Below are 11,921 nucleotides of genomic sequence, written 5' to 3' on the forward strand. Positions count from 1 at the left end.
ACAATAGTTTATAAGACCTAAACCCTCTCATTAAACGTTTATTTGAATACTTGATTAATAATAGACCTCCATTATTTAATATTATAGTGTCCCTTTGAACTAAAAAACCAGAAATAAATTGACTTTTTATCGTGTGAAATTTATCCACTTTTAGATAATGGGATTTACCTGTGGAGTCTAAGAGAGTTTATAACTTGGTAAGGAGAAGGGGCTTCGGAGGTTGGTTGTGGAGCTGAACTCGGAAGTGCTAAGGGAAGTTAGTGATTGCAAATATTTAGTCTCGGTGTTTTAAGAGGTGACATTCACTCATGTGTTTAGAGAAGGCAACAAAAATTTTGTTAACCTTAAAAATTGGGGTATCACGGTCTTAGAGGATCCACTAGAAATCATGTTGGGGCTCCTTTTTACAGATATCGTAGGGGATAGATTTAGAAGAATCACTTAATTGCCCACCTTAAGGGGGGCGATCTCACCCAAAAAAAAAAAAAAAAAAAAAAATCTTGAGGAAGGGCAGGGGAGAGGGGTAGGAGATGTTTTTTGGAGATTTCAGATTTTTACTTGTACGATTTCAAACAGGTCACATTTTAAACAAGATGCAAAAATTATTAAAGAAACTTGAAATTTTTAAAGTAATAACTCTTGGGACACGCAATATACGTACCAAACCCAACTGAAATTACGACAATGTCCATGTGACGACCACGCACCCTGTGACCTACCTTATTGGCGGCTTACCAAACAGCCCCCTATTTTTTTGCTACAACAGCTGTGCCCTGCTTCCTTCCGACACCAACTCTCAATTTCCAATTAATTAACATACAAAAAAAAAGAGTAAAAAATAAAAATAAATAAATCGTAAATGTAACAGCTGCTATGGTTTTGAGCATTATAATTTGATTAATATGTTTTCAAAAAAAAAAATTGATTAATATATAAAAATACTAACATTATAATAGGAATATATAATCCTGGATAAATCCACACGCCTTAAGAATAGAGAATACTAAAACCATAATTAATTCCAAAAAAAAAAAAAAAGTAACTTTATTCTTTGCTTTTTCTTCTCCAATTCTTCTTCGTCATCATCATCACTGGAATCAAAAGTCCTTGAGAAGTTTACGGACTTGTTCCAATGTCACAAACAGCACCACAGTGAAGGGTCCCTGCCGTGAAATGGTGGGGATGAACCCCTTGTAAAGGGCCATGGGGCCCTCTGCTTTGATCGTCTTCATGGCACAATCAAGCGCGCCGGCGTACGGCGGCGCCATTCCCGGCTCCACCTTCATATTCATCATCCTCGTCTTCAACACGTCCACCGGATTCGTTACCACCGCCGCCACGAACCCGGCGGCGAAACTCGCCGTCACGTGGGTCCCCAGCCCGTCCTTCATGATTCCCTTTTCGAGAATCGTTTCCTTAAACTGGTCGTAGGATGCCAGCTGGCTAGCCGTGACGAGCATGGCGCGGTTGACGGTTAGAGAGGAGCCGCGCCACAAGCTGGTGACGCCCTCGTTTTTGGTCATTTGGGTAATGGCGTCGACCACGCTTTTGTAGTTGCGCCGATGGGCGGCTGGGAGCCGCCCATCGGCTTGCATCCGTACCATCGCCACGTCAGCGGGGTTCCCCACGGCGGCTCCGATCCCGCCGGCTATGAGCCCGGCGCCGATCTTCGTAGCCAGCGGCATGTTATTCGTTTTCGGGTCGCTCCACTTCTGCTTCATCATGTCGTACAGCCCCATCCGGGTCGTCGAATACAGCGTCTGCCGGAGCACCGTCGCCGACACGCCGGAAAACAGGGCGGCCATCCCTTCCTGTTGCACGATCCTCACCCCCACCGCAATGGGCCCCACGCGCGGCGGCGGAGGAATATGAATATGACCCGGATGAGCAGCGGTGGTGTGAAAAGCAAGCGCCGGCCGGAGATTCTGAACCGCCGGCGCCGATTCTCCCTGAAGCTGCATTCTCACCTTGATAAGATCCAACGGGTGGGTAGAACACCCGGCAACAATGGAAGCAATCCCTCCCTCAACAAATCCCTTCAAACCCATATCGAAAAACCACAACAAGATTCAAGATCTGACCGAAAAATCAAATTTTTCGAAGAAATTCTCAAACCCCAGAAAATCAAGAAAACAAAAAAATCAAAACTTTGTTTCAAGAAGACCAATTGGAAGTAGAGTTCATCTCACTGGAAACCAGGAGATGAGAATGGAGGCCAAAGGCTATGGAAGAAAAGTGAGGAACGTTTGGTCTCTGAGACATATGCTGGGGAGACGAATTAGAGTTGAATGATGGGTTTGAGAAGAAATAGAAGAAAGGTATATATAGAGGGGGCGTGGAAAGTCAGAGTTGTTTATTTCTAGGGTTAATCACGCGGAGGAGACGAAAGAGAATAGGAAAATGGGGTTATAGGGAGGGAATGCGTTAAAACTTTGTTATGCTTTCCTATTCTCTCCAATTTTCACGCGGATGTAGGCCCTACCTTACAACTCACTGGTTATTGGTTAACTCGTCAATTATTAAAGGAACCGCTAATTAATGCTAAATTATTTGAATGGAAATTACATCAAGTGGCACTATGTATGCATGTATTTACTTTATTTAGGTTAATAGTGTTCTATGTTCGGTCCATCAAATTTTTATGTTCAAAGTGCATATGTTAGGAATTTTTTAAAAGAGATTGAGTATAGACTTATTCGATTTAAAAAAAATTATTACAAGTAATTTTGTGCATAAAATTCATATAAAAAATTATTAAATTTATAATTTTTTTAGCCAATAACCTTGTAGTCTAATGGCACCATACAACATTAAAGATATATGTTATTAATTTTGAAATGGGTAACTATGGCGGGTAGTAGATGTTTAAAATTCCCCCTTGGATTTATGTATCTCAATTTGAATTCATCAATTGCTACCGTCAAATTAACACAATAGTTAATTTCATAGATAATTCACTATTAATATTTACCAATTTTTATCATTGATTTTTAATTTGACCATAATTGGTCCATTTACTATTGATTTTGTTTCAATTTTAGTCTTTCAGTTAAATATCTAATTAGTCAACATTAAATTTAAGAATAATAATGTAAAAATTGATTTGTTGTTGAAATACAAAAATTGGGTTCATAAACATGATACATTAAGCTCATTATTAGTGAAAATACGAAGAATAATATTTTTACATTATTATTTTTAAATTTAATGTTTACTAAATGGATTAACTAGATGGCCAAATTTGGAACAAAATCAATAGTCAATAAACTATTTACAATCAAAATAAAAATCGATGATAAAAATTAATAAATATCAATATTTCATGAATTATTTATGGTCCAATTGAAGGTCGCGAATAAAAATAGTTGATACCATTTCTAGAATTGACTTTTAACATATTTCAAAATTGCTTAATGACATTTATAGTTAATTTAAGAATTATTTCCGCTTTAGTCATATGACTATTTGGATACTTCCTTATTTGATTATCATGTATTATTTTTTTACAAATTGGTGCATAACTTTTATATATATATATATATATTAAATGAAGGTACCTTCTTTAGTAATAATAGCGAGACAACTCCCCATGTTGTTAATTATTTTGAAGAATTTATTCTACGTCAAGAAAGAGAAACAAGCAAAGATAGAGTCAGCCATGGTGTCCCTTTACAAGATATCTTGTGGTGACATAATCATACAAATGAGAGGGTAACCTTTTAAAATTTTTTAAATCAAGGATAAGCATTGTATTATTCATTGTAATGACATATTGGTTTAAAAATAAAAATAAATAAATATAAAATATTAAGATCCGTATGAGTTTAGATATTTCTGAAGCATAGTCTCAAATTAATTAAAAGGTAAAAATATAGTTGTTGTATTTTGTTTTTCAAATTTGATGTACCAAAAGTTATTCAAATATTAGATATTATAATATATAACACGTTACAATATCCCAAACTTTCTAATCACATGTAAAGATTATAGGGTTGCCCATTAGTCCAAATTTGTTACATAATCTCTTATGGAAACAAAACATAGAAATTGGGAACAGCCACAAATGGCAGAAAATCTCCAAACACGACATACGAGATATCATGCGAAATTGCGAATATTAAAAATAGGATGTTCATTTGTTTGGACCCGGAACCTTGATCAATTGTCCATTCTAAATCTACTTTCAGTATGTTTTCACACCCTTGGCATATCCATATATGCATGTATCATTTATTATGTATATTCATGGATCGGAGTAAAACTTTTTATTTTATTTTATTTTATTCGAGTAATTAAAATTAACAAAGATTGATGTAATATAATATGATATACAAAATTTTGAACTTCCATTTTAGTAAAATTGAACAGAAATGGAATAATGTGCATTTCAGTTTGAAATAATAATATTTAAGGAAGTAATTGAAAACCACACATTTCTCATTGATGTATTGGATGCCATACTCTTCAATTCATCTACAACTATCCAAACCAGGGGCTGCCATTTTTGAGACTTTAGAATATTAGAATAGGTATATATTCTAGAACCCCATCAATTTTAAGTGTCGTCTTAGCTTCTTATCGTTCTCTCTAAATGATTTTATTCTAACAATATATAATAACAGAATATATACCTTATTATATGAGCAATTATTGTTGGGAAAAGTTTTACATTTAACAAATGAAATATGATAGAAATTTGATTTTAAATTTGGAGATGTGTTGGGTGCTGTACTTAGGGTTATCGCAATAACTAAAGATAAATATATTGTATTATAATAAATAGTAGACCTAAAAATTATATTGAATATTACAAATTAAAGACAGATTTCTAACTGTACTGCCATGAGAATAGTAAAATGGAGCCTATTTATATGGGTTGGCTTGTCTCAGGCTCAATGCACCTTCTGAATTTATGCCTCCTACTCTACCTGCACAAAACCATCCTTCAATTTATTATTATTATTATTATTATTATTATTATTATTATTATTATATTATTATTATTATTATAATTATTATTATTATATTATTATTATTATTATTATTATTATTATTATTATTATTATTTGTTGTTTCGGAAGGCTACGTTGTTGTGTTAGGCTCCATTCAAAAGAGTGGTGAGATTTGAGGGATTGAATCACTCTAATCATAGTACTCACATCAAGTCTTTATCATTCCAGTAGAATGTTTGTGATTAAAGTGGTAGGTAGCATGTTTGGTTCACACAATAAATTTTGGGGGATGAATAATAATGCTATTTCATAGGGAATAAAATATGTAATGAATATTATCAAAAAAAAAATATGTAATGATGAATAGAAAATGAATTGTACGTATTTTTTTTTGTTCGCTGAATGAATAGATTTTAGGAATTGTGTTCCATTGTTTAGTTGGTTAAAGGAATATAAATGCAATATGTTTTTAAAGACATAAATATCAATAATAATAATGATGATGATGATGATTATATTTATGATAATATAAAAGCATGTATGTAAATGGTATTTTTGGTATTGTAATACAAAAACTCATGTGAATAACAAGGTTCCCTAGAAATAGTTATTTCCCTACAAAGAGAACAGTTCATTTCCAAGAATGTTATTCTAAAAAAAATGGTTAAAACAAACAATGGAATAGATCTATTTCTAATAATGTTATTATATTTTTAACTTAATTATTCTATAAACCAAACATATTGTAAGTGTAATTCATCTAAAGAGATATTCAATTATCCATACAGTAATTGAAGTAATGAATCAGCTCAACCACTCATTCAAACACAACATTATTGGTTATCACCCTCAAGTTGTTTACAACTTGTTGTCATATTGACGATTAACCATCCAGATAGGTGGAGCAATTGGTGCAACTTGATTCAAGTTGAGTAATTACACGTACATGTAGCCAGTAAATTAAATGTCATGTTGACTAAAATGGGTTTACTTAGAAAGTTCCAATTGTCTTGTAAACCATTTTTTTTTTCAAAAAAACCCCTAAAATAAAAAATGTTGTGACTTTAAAATAAAAAAATCGTCAACATCGAATTGAATTATGAACAGACTTTTGTGGTTTAGCGGTCAAAAGTGTCCCTTGAAAATGGAATGTGGGCATTGGGCTAGTTCAAAGACCAACAAAGTGGGTGCAAATTATGTTATTATAATGTTCCTATTAAACAATAAATTTCAAATACAAAATTATCATTCGTAAAAAATATATATTACTTTTCTTACACATGTTATGTGATTTAAATATTTATCAGCACAAATGCACAATATAATATTAAATAAAATACTTATTATATTACTCCGTAAAACATAATATTTATAAATTGGATCAAGTTAAATGATCAAAAAATTTCACAAAAGCTCTTTGATATATGGAAAAATCTGCATCCGTTTTATGAATATATACTTTGGGTAAAGCATGCTTTGTGACTGTAACTAGCAAAGTATCACAAAGAAATAAGCTAATCTAGGTGGCATATAGATAATTTACTCAAGTCAATAAAATCAATTAATATCTCTCACGAAGAGTTACACTTAGAATATTGTGATTATCAAGCTAACTATTTGACCAATTTCATTAGGTCATGTTTGGCAACATAGTTAGCTTATTAGTCAAATTTAATTTGTTTGACTTAGTTAAACAGTCAATAGTATTTGGTTAACCAGCTTTTTGTAACAGCTTATTACTCAAAAGCGTTAAAATTCAAAAAAAATTGCTCAAGGTAGTTTTTCCAATCAACTTTTTGAGAAAATAAATGATACCCTTAAATGTAATTTTTTATGTAATCATCTATCAATTAGCAATTAATTTATCAAATATCTTTCTACCACTAGAACCCATTAACCCAATCCGCTAAATCTCGTAAATAATAAAGAATGTGTTTGTAAGACCGATCTTTGGTAGATGCTAAACGCCGTCCGTGTTGATATAAGTAGAATTGGAAGCCAGATTTAATTGCAAGAATTGACTTTTTTGATTATGTGACCGGAAATGGTATAAAATGAAGAGAGAAATGGCTGGAGAACACGTGTCGGAAGGCGTAGAAGCTGGAGAACAGGACCGAGTCACCGCGTGAAATCAAAGCCGGGGGAGGTGTATTAGAGGAGGGCGTTTACTTGATATTTTCAAGTTGGTCCAGAAGGGTGGGGCCCGCTACCCCCACTTCAAATGTGGCTGCCTAAAACAAATAAATAAAAATTCAAACGTCGCCTGAGAGATTCGAACTCTCGCGGGGAAACCCCATGTACTTAGCAGGCACACGCCTTAACCACTCGGCCAAAGCGACAGTTGACGCTAAACATTTTCGCTGAAAATATATACGTTTAAAACTTCACATCATTCTTTTGGCAACATCTAAAAACTTAATAAGTGTTAATGATGGTTATATCCCTGGTTTTTGTCCCTTTTTTAATTGCTTACCTTTTTGTACATTATATTCTTAATGTTGTACACTGCATTTTTATGGACTAAAATGCCCAGCATCCCAGCATATTCCGTTACCGTTAAAGTTGACTAAAGAACTGTTAAAGTATAAATTTATTTTCATCCACTCATTTTCCTCCATATTTCCCCTATTTCTTCGGCTTTTCCTTTCCTTAATTTTCCTTAATCTTCTGTTTTTTTTATTTACAAGAGAGAAGAGGTCAGATCCTTCTTCCCTATTTCCCCGACCTAATTCTTCGCTTTTCCTTCCCCACGATGTTATGAATCTTCCACCTATCTTCCTCCCCAGATTCTTCCCATCATTCATCCCCTAATCTTCCGTTTTTTTTTTTTATTTACACCAATACAAGAGAGAAGAAGTAAGATCCTTCACTTAAGGATCTGCAATTTCCCTATTTCCCCGACCTAATTCTTCGCTTTTCCTTCCCCACGATGTTACGAATCTTCCACCTATCTTCCTCCCCAGATTCCTCCCATCATTCATTTGCTCCTTCATATGAGGATTTACATGCTCAACAGCTGGAAGAAGAGTTGCAATCAACAGCATTCAATGAATATGAATATGACTTGCGCTCAATATTTAAGCCAAGGTAAATTCCTTAATATTTTTGTTAATTTTATATATTGAATCTCTTTAATTTTCCAATCGTTGTTACGGGAAGGAGGGTTTAACGCTAAAGCATTCGTTATTTCAGAGTTTACAGCCAGAAATTGGATTAATTTAGGATAAAACATATATGGATTAATTTAGGATTTTATTCAGTAGTGTATATACCAAATCCTATTAGTGGCCGGGAAATTATTCTGTGATCAGATTTTATTCAGTAGTGTTTAAGAGATATATCAATTATATTCTCTAAAAAAAAAANAGGGGTATTTTGCTATTTAAGCACTACCGTAGAGGCAGACACTCACCACAGAATAACTGTCTCTTCAAGTCCACCTACAGGTTCTTACTTCTTCTCTTTATTTCCGTTGTCAAAGAATAATTGCTTCATGTTCTGCTATTTGAGAATGTTTTTCTTTTAGTTTCCTCTCTAGCATACATATGAATCAACACATTGCTATACACCATTGATAGAAACAAACTATTCTCCATTTATATTTGTGTATATTTGTTTGGGATATATATGCTTTCTGTTATTGATTTTTGGTGAGTTGAGGTGATATCCACCTTCTGCAATGAACACACCTGCCCCCTCCAAAAAACCATGCAAAATGGGAATACTGATTGTTCTTATTTTCATGCCCGGCCTTTTTTTATCCACCAAAATTCTCAAGTAAATCTCCACTTCAATTCATAAATTTATTCTTATTTTCACATCTATAATTTATAGAATCCTGTACATAAGTATATTGTTTCAGTTTGGGTGGTTGGTGGTATTTGCTGTGAATTTGTGAAGGAAGAAGTGAGGGGCGCATTTTTTAGACTTGAAACTCAAAAGCAGTCAGTAGAGCGGTTTTGAGACGAACCAAATTCACTTCTTCCAGTAGTGCCAAGCTGTTATTAATAACCTCTAACCCATTTCTGCTTTGATTCATATGTGTATATGTTTACATTCAGAATATGATCTTCTAACCCATCTCACATTGGTGTATCTGGCTTTCATGATAATTTGGTTTGCAATTTTGAGTTTAATTTGCTTTTCTTTTAAATAAATAATAATCAGGAGAAGTGGAAAAGATCATTATTTTTGACACAACCTAACAAAGCTTTTGTTCTGCTTGAATGATATTGACTTCATTGTTGTATGATTTACCTACGTTATGCATTTATTTCTGTTTTCTATACCTTGCTTTTAAATGATCTTCATTGTCTTTGAACTTTTATCACAAAGCCGCAACCTGTGCAGAACACTGCCATAGTGATGATCTTTTGATATTCTTTTACTTTTGTTTTTTAAATGATCTTATTTTTTCCAGTAGTGTTAAGCTTCTTCCAGTTTAATAAAGTATTTGTTTGGGGTATATATGCTTTCTGTTATTGATTTTCGTTGAATTGAGGTGATATCCACCTTGTGCAATCAACACAGCTGCCTCCTCCAAACAACCATGCAAAATGGGAATACCGATTGTTCTTATTTTCATGGCCTGCCTTCTTTTATCCACAATAATTCTCAAGTTTTAAATCTCCACCTCAATTCATAAATTTATTCTTATTTTCACATCTATAATTTATAGAATCCTGTAAAGTATATTGTTTGAGTTTAGGTGGTTGTGTATGGCAAAATGGGAGAGTGGTTACAAATGGTCACCTTATCCACTTTCCATTCCCCCCCTAACTTTAAAAATTACTAAAAATAATAAAAACAAATAAAATGCTAAGCTTTCTACAGACCAGCCCTTTCCCATCACGGAAAATGGCTGAAGCTGTGATGAGCTTCACGATTATTTTCGACAAAAAAAAAAAAAGAAAAAAAAAAAGAAAAGCTTCACGATTATCAAACTAAGGATTCATAGCCCCTCTCTTCATTGTCCATCAAAACTTCCTAAACCAGTAAGTTTTCTGGTGATTTTCTATTATCCCTATTATTAGTTTTCCTTTATGATATTCCAGCTCGGGCAATGCTTAAATTCTGCTTTTAACCCTTGCAGTAGTTACCAATTCCATGGATCCAAGTTGCACCCATCTCAATTATTAGCCTATATTATTTGTACCAATTACTTGTAGCTTATAATAATAATAATAATAATAATAATAGTAATAATAATTATTATTATTAGTATAGTAATAGTGATGAAATATAATTTGGATAATATTTCTATTGCTATTGCTTCTTCTTTTTTTAACATTTTGAGATGGAAGCTCACTTTGCATATATATATATACTACATTGTCATAACATATATTTTTTTTTATTTAATATTTTTTCAGCAATGGAATCTCGCCTTTTAATCCCCCAAATCACAACTGAGAAAAAACAATGGAGTTGTAAAGTTTGTGTTATTGAAAAGTTGAATACAAGAAAGTCAAAGAGCAAACCTGGAACCTTGTACAAGCCTATAACATTACAAGATGAAGCGGTTACTCATTTTTATTATTTCTGAACTTCAAAATTAATTCTATGTTGTTAAAATGATTGATTATATTTTCAAATAGTTTTTGACATTTTCTTTAAAATAATTATAGGGCAACAAAGTTCAAGGAATGACTTATCAAAATGATATTGAACTACTTGATGAAAGGCTCNGATTGTTCTTATTTTCATGGCCTGCCTTCTTTTATCCACAATAATTCTCAAGTTTTAAATCTCCACCTCAATTCATAAATTTATTCTTATTTTCACATCTATAATTTATAGAATCCTGTAAAGTATATTGTTTGAGTTTAGGTGGTTGTGTATGGCAAAATGGGAGAGTGGTTACAAATGGTCACCTTATCCACTTTCCATTCCCCCCCTAACTTTAAAAATTACTAAAAATAATAAAAACAAATAAAATGCTAAGCTTTCTACAGACCAGCCCTTTCCCATCACGGAAAATGGCTGAAGCTGTGATGAGCTTCACGATTATTTTCGACAAAAAAAAAAAAAGAAAAAAAAAAAGAAAAGCTTCACGATTATCAAACTAAGGATTCATAGCCCCTCTCTTCATTGTCCATCAAAACTTCCTAAACCAGTAAGTTTTCTGGTGATTTTCTATTATCCCTATTATTAGTTTTCCTTTATGATATTCCAGCTCGGGCAATGCTTAAATTCTGCTTTTAACCCTTGCAGTAGTTACCAATTCCATGGATCCAAGTTGCACCCATCTCAATTATTAGCCTATATTATTTGTACCAATTACTTGTAGCTTATAATAATAATAATAATAATAATAATAGTAATAATAATTATTATTATTAGTATAGTAATAGTGATGAAATATAATTTGGATAATATTTCTATTGCTATTGCTTCTTCTTTTTTTAACATTTTGAGATGGAAGCTTGCTATTGCTTCTTCTTTTTTTAACATTTTGAGATGGAAGCTCACTTTGCATATATATATTTTTAACATTTTGAGATGGAAGCTCACTTTGCATATATATATATATAACATTTTGAGATGGAAGCTCACTTTGCATATATATATATACTACATTGTCATAACATATATTTTTTTTTATTTAATATTTTTTCAGCAATGGAATCTCGCCTTTTAATCCCCCAAATCACAACTGAGAAAAAACAATGGAGTTGTAAAGTTTGTGTTATTGAAAAGTTGAATACAAGAAAGTCAAAGAGCAAACCTGGAACCTTGTACAAGCCTATAACATTACAAGATGAAGCGGTTACTCATTTTTATTATTTCTGAACTTCAAAATTAATTCTATGTTGTTAAAATGATTGATTATATTTTCAAATAGTTTTTGACATTTTCTTTAAAATAATTATAGGGCAACAAAGTTCAAGGAATGACTTATCAAAATGATATTGAACTACTTGATGAAAGGCTCAAGTTATACTCCACATATATTGTCTCTAATGCATT

General features: G+C 32.7%; 2 protein-coding genes, 1 long non-coding RNA gene and 1 other non-coding gene across 4 annotated transcripts; 2 read left to right on the forward strand and 2 right to left on the reverse strand.

Moving 5' to 3' along the window:
* Positions 1 to 874: 874 nt before the first annotated feature.
* On the reverse strand, positions 875 to 2,299 carry LOC116013686 (mitochondrial uncoupling protein 5). The gene has a single exon (XM_031253573.1). It carries the CDS (start codon positions 2,046 to 2,048, stop codon positions 1,098 to 1,100), a length of 951 nt encoding a protein of 316 aa, XP_031109433.1. The 5' UTR covers positions 2,049 to 2,299; the 3' UTR covers positions 875 to 1,097.
* A 4,910-nt stretch (positions 2,300 to 7,209) lies between these two features.
* TRNAS-GCU lies at positions 7,210 to 7,291 on the reverse strand. The gene has a single exon. It is a non-coding gene; the product is annotated as a tRNA-Ser (tRNA).
* A 318-nt stretch (positions 7,292 to 7,609) lies between these two features.
* On the forward strand, positions 7,610 to 10,684 carry LOC116012138. Its single transcript, XM_031251613.1, has 4 exons — positions 7,610 to 8,039; positions 8,321 to 8,398; positions 10,325 to 10,473; positions 10,580 to 10,684. Exons 1-4 carry the CDS (start codon positions 7,946 to 7,948, stop codon positions 10,682 to 10,684), a joined length of 426 nt encoding a protein of 141 aa, XP_031107473.1. The 5' UTR covers positions 7,610 to 7,945.
* An 817-nt stretch (positions 10,685 to 11,501) lies between these two features.
* LOC116013679 lies at positions 11,502 to 11,858 on the forward strand. The gene is made up of 2 exons (XR_004097274.1): positions 11,502 to 11,720; positions 11,827 to 11,858. It is a non-coding gene; the product is annotated as an uncharacterized LOC116013679 (long non-coding RNA).
* The last annotated feature ends 63 nt before the right edge of the window (positions 11,859 to 11,921 follow it).

This window comes from Ipomoea triloba, chromosome 3, assembly GCF_003576645.1.
Source record: "Ipomoea triloba cultivar NCNSP0323 chromosome 3, ASM357664v1".
Classification (NCBI taxonomy): domain Eukaryota; kingdom Viridiplantae; phylum Streptophyta; class Magnoliopsida; order Solanales; family Convolvulaceae; genus Ipomoea; species Ipomoea triloba.

Excerpts from the sequence above, each read along its gene's own strand:
- LOC116013686 (XM_031253573.1), bottom strand. The coding sequence starts at position 2,048 with ATGGGTTTGAAGGGATTTGTTGAGGGAGGGATTGCTTCCATTGTTGCC.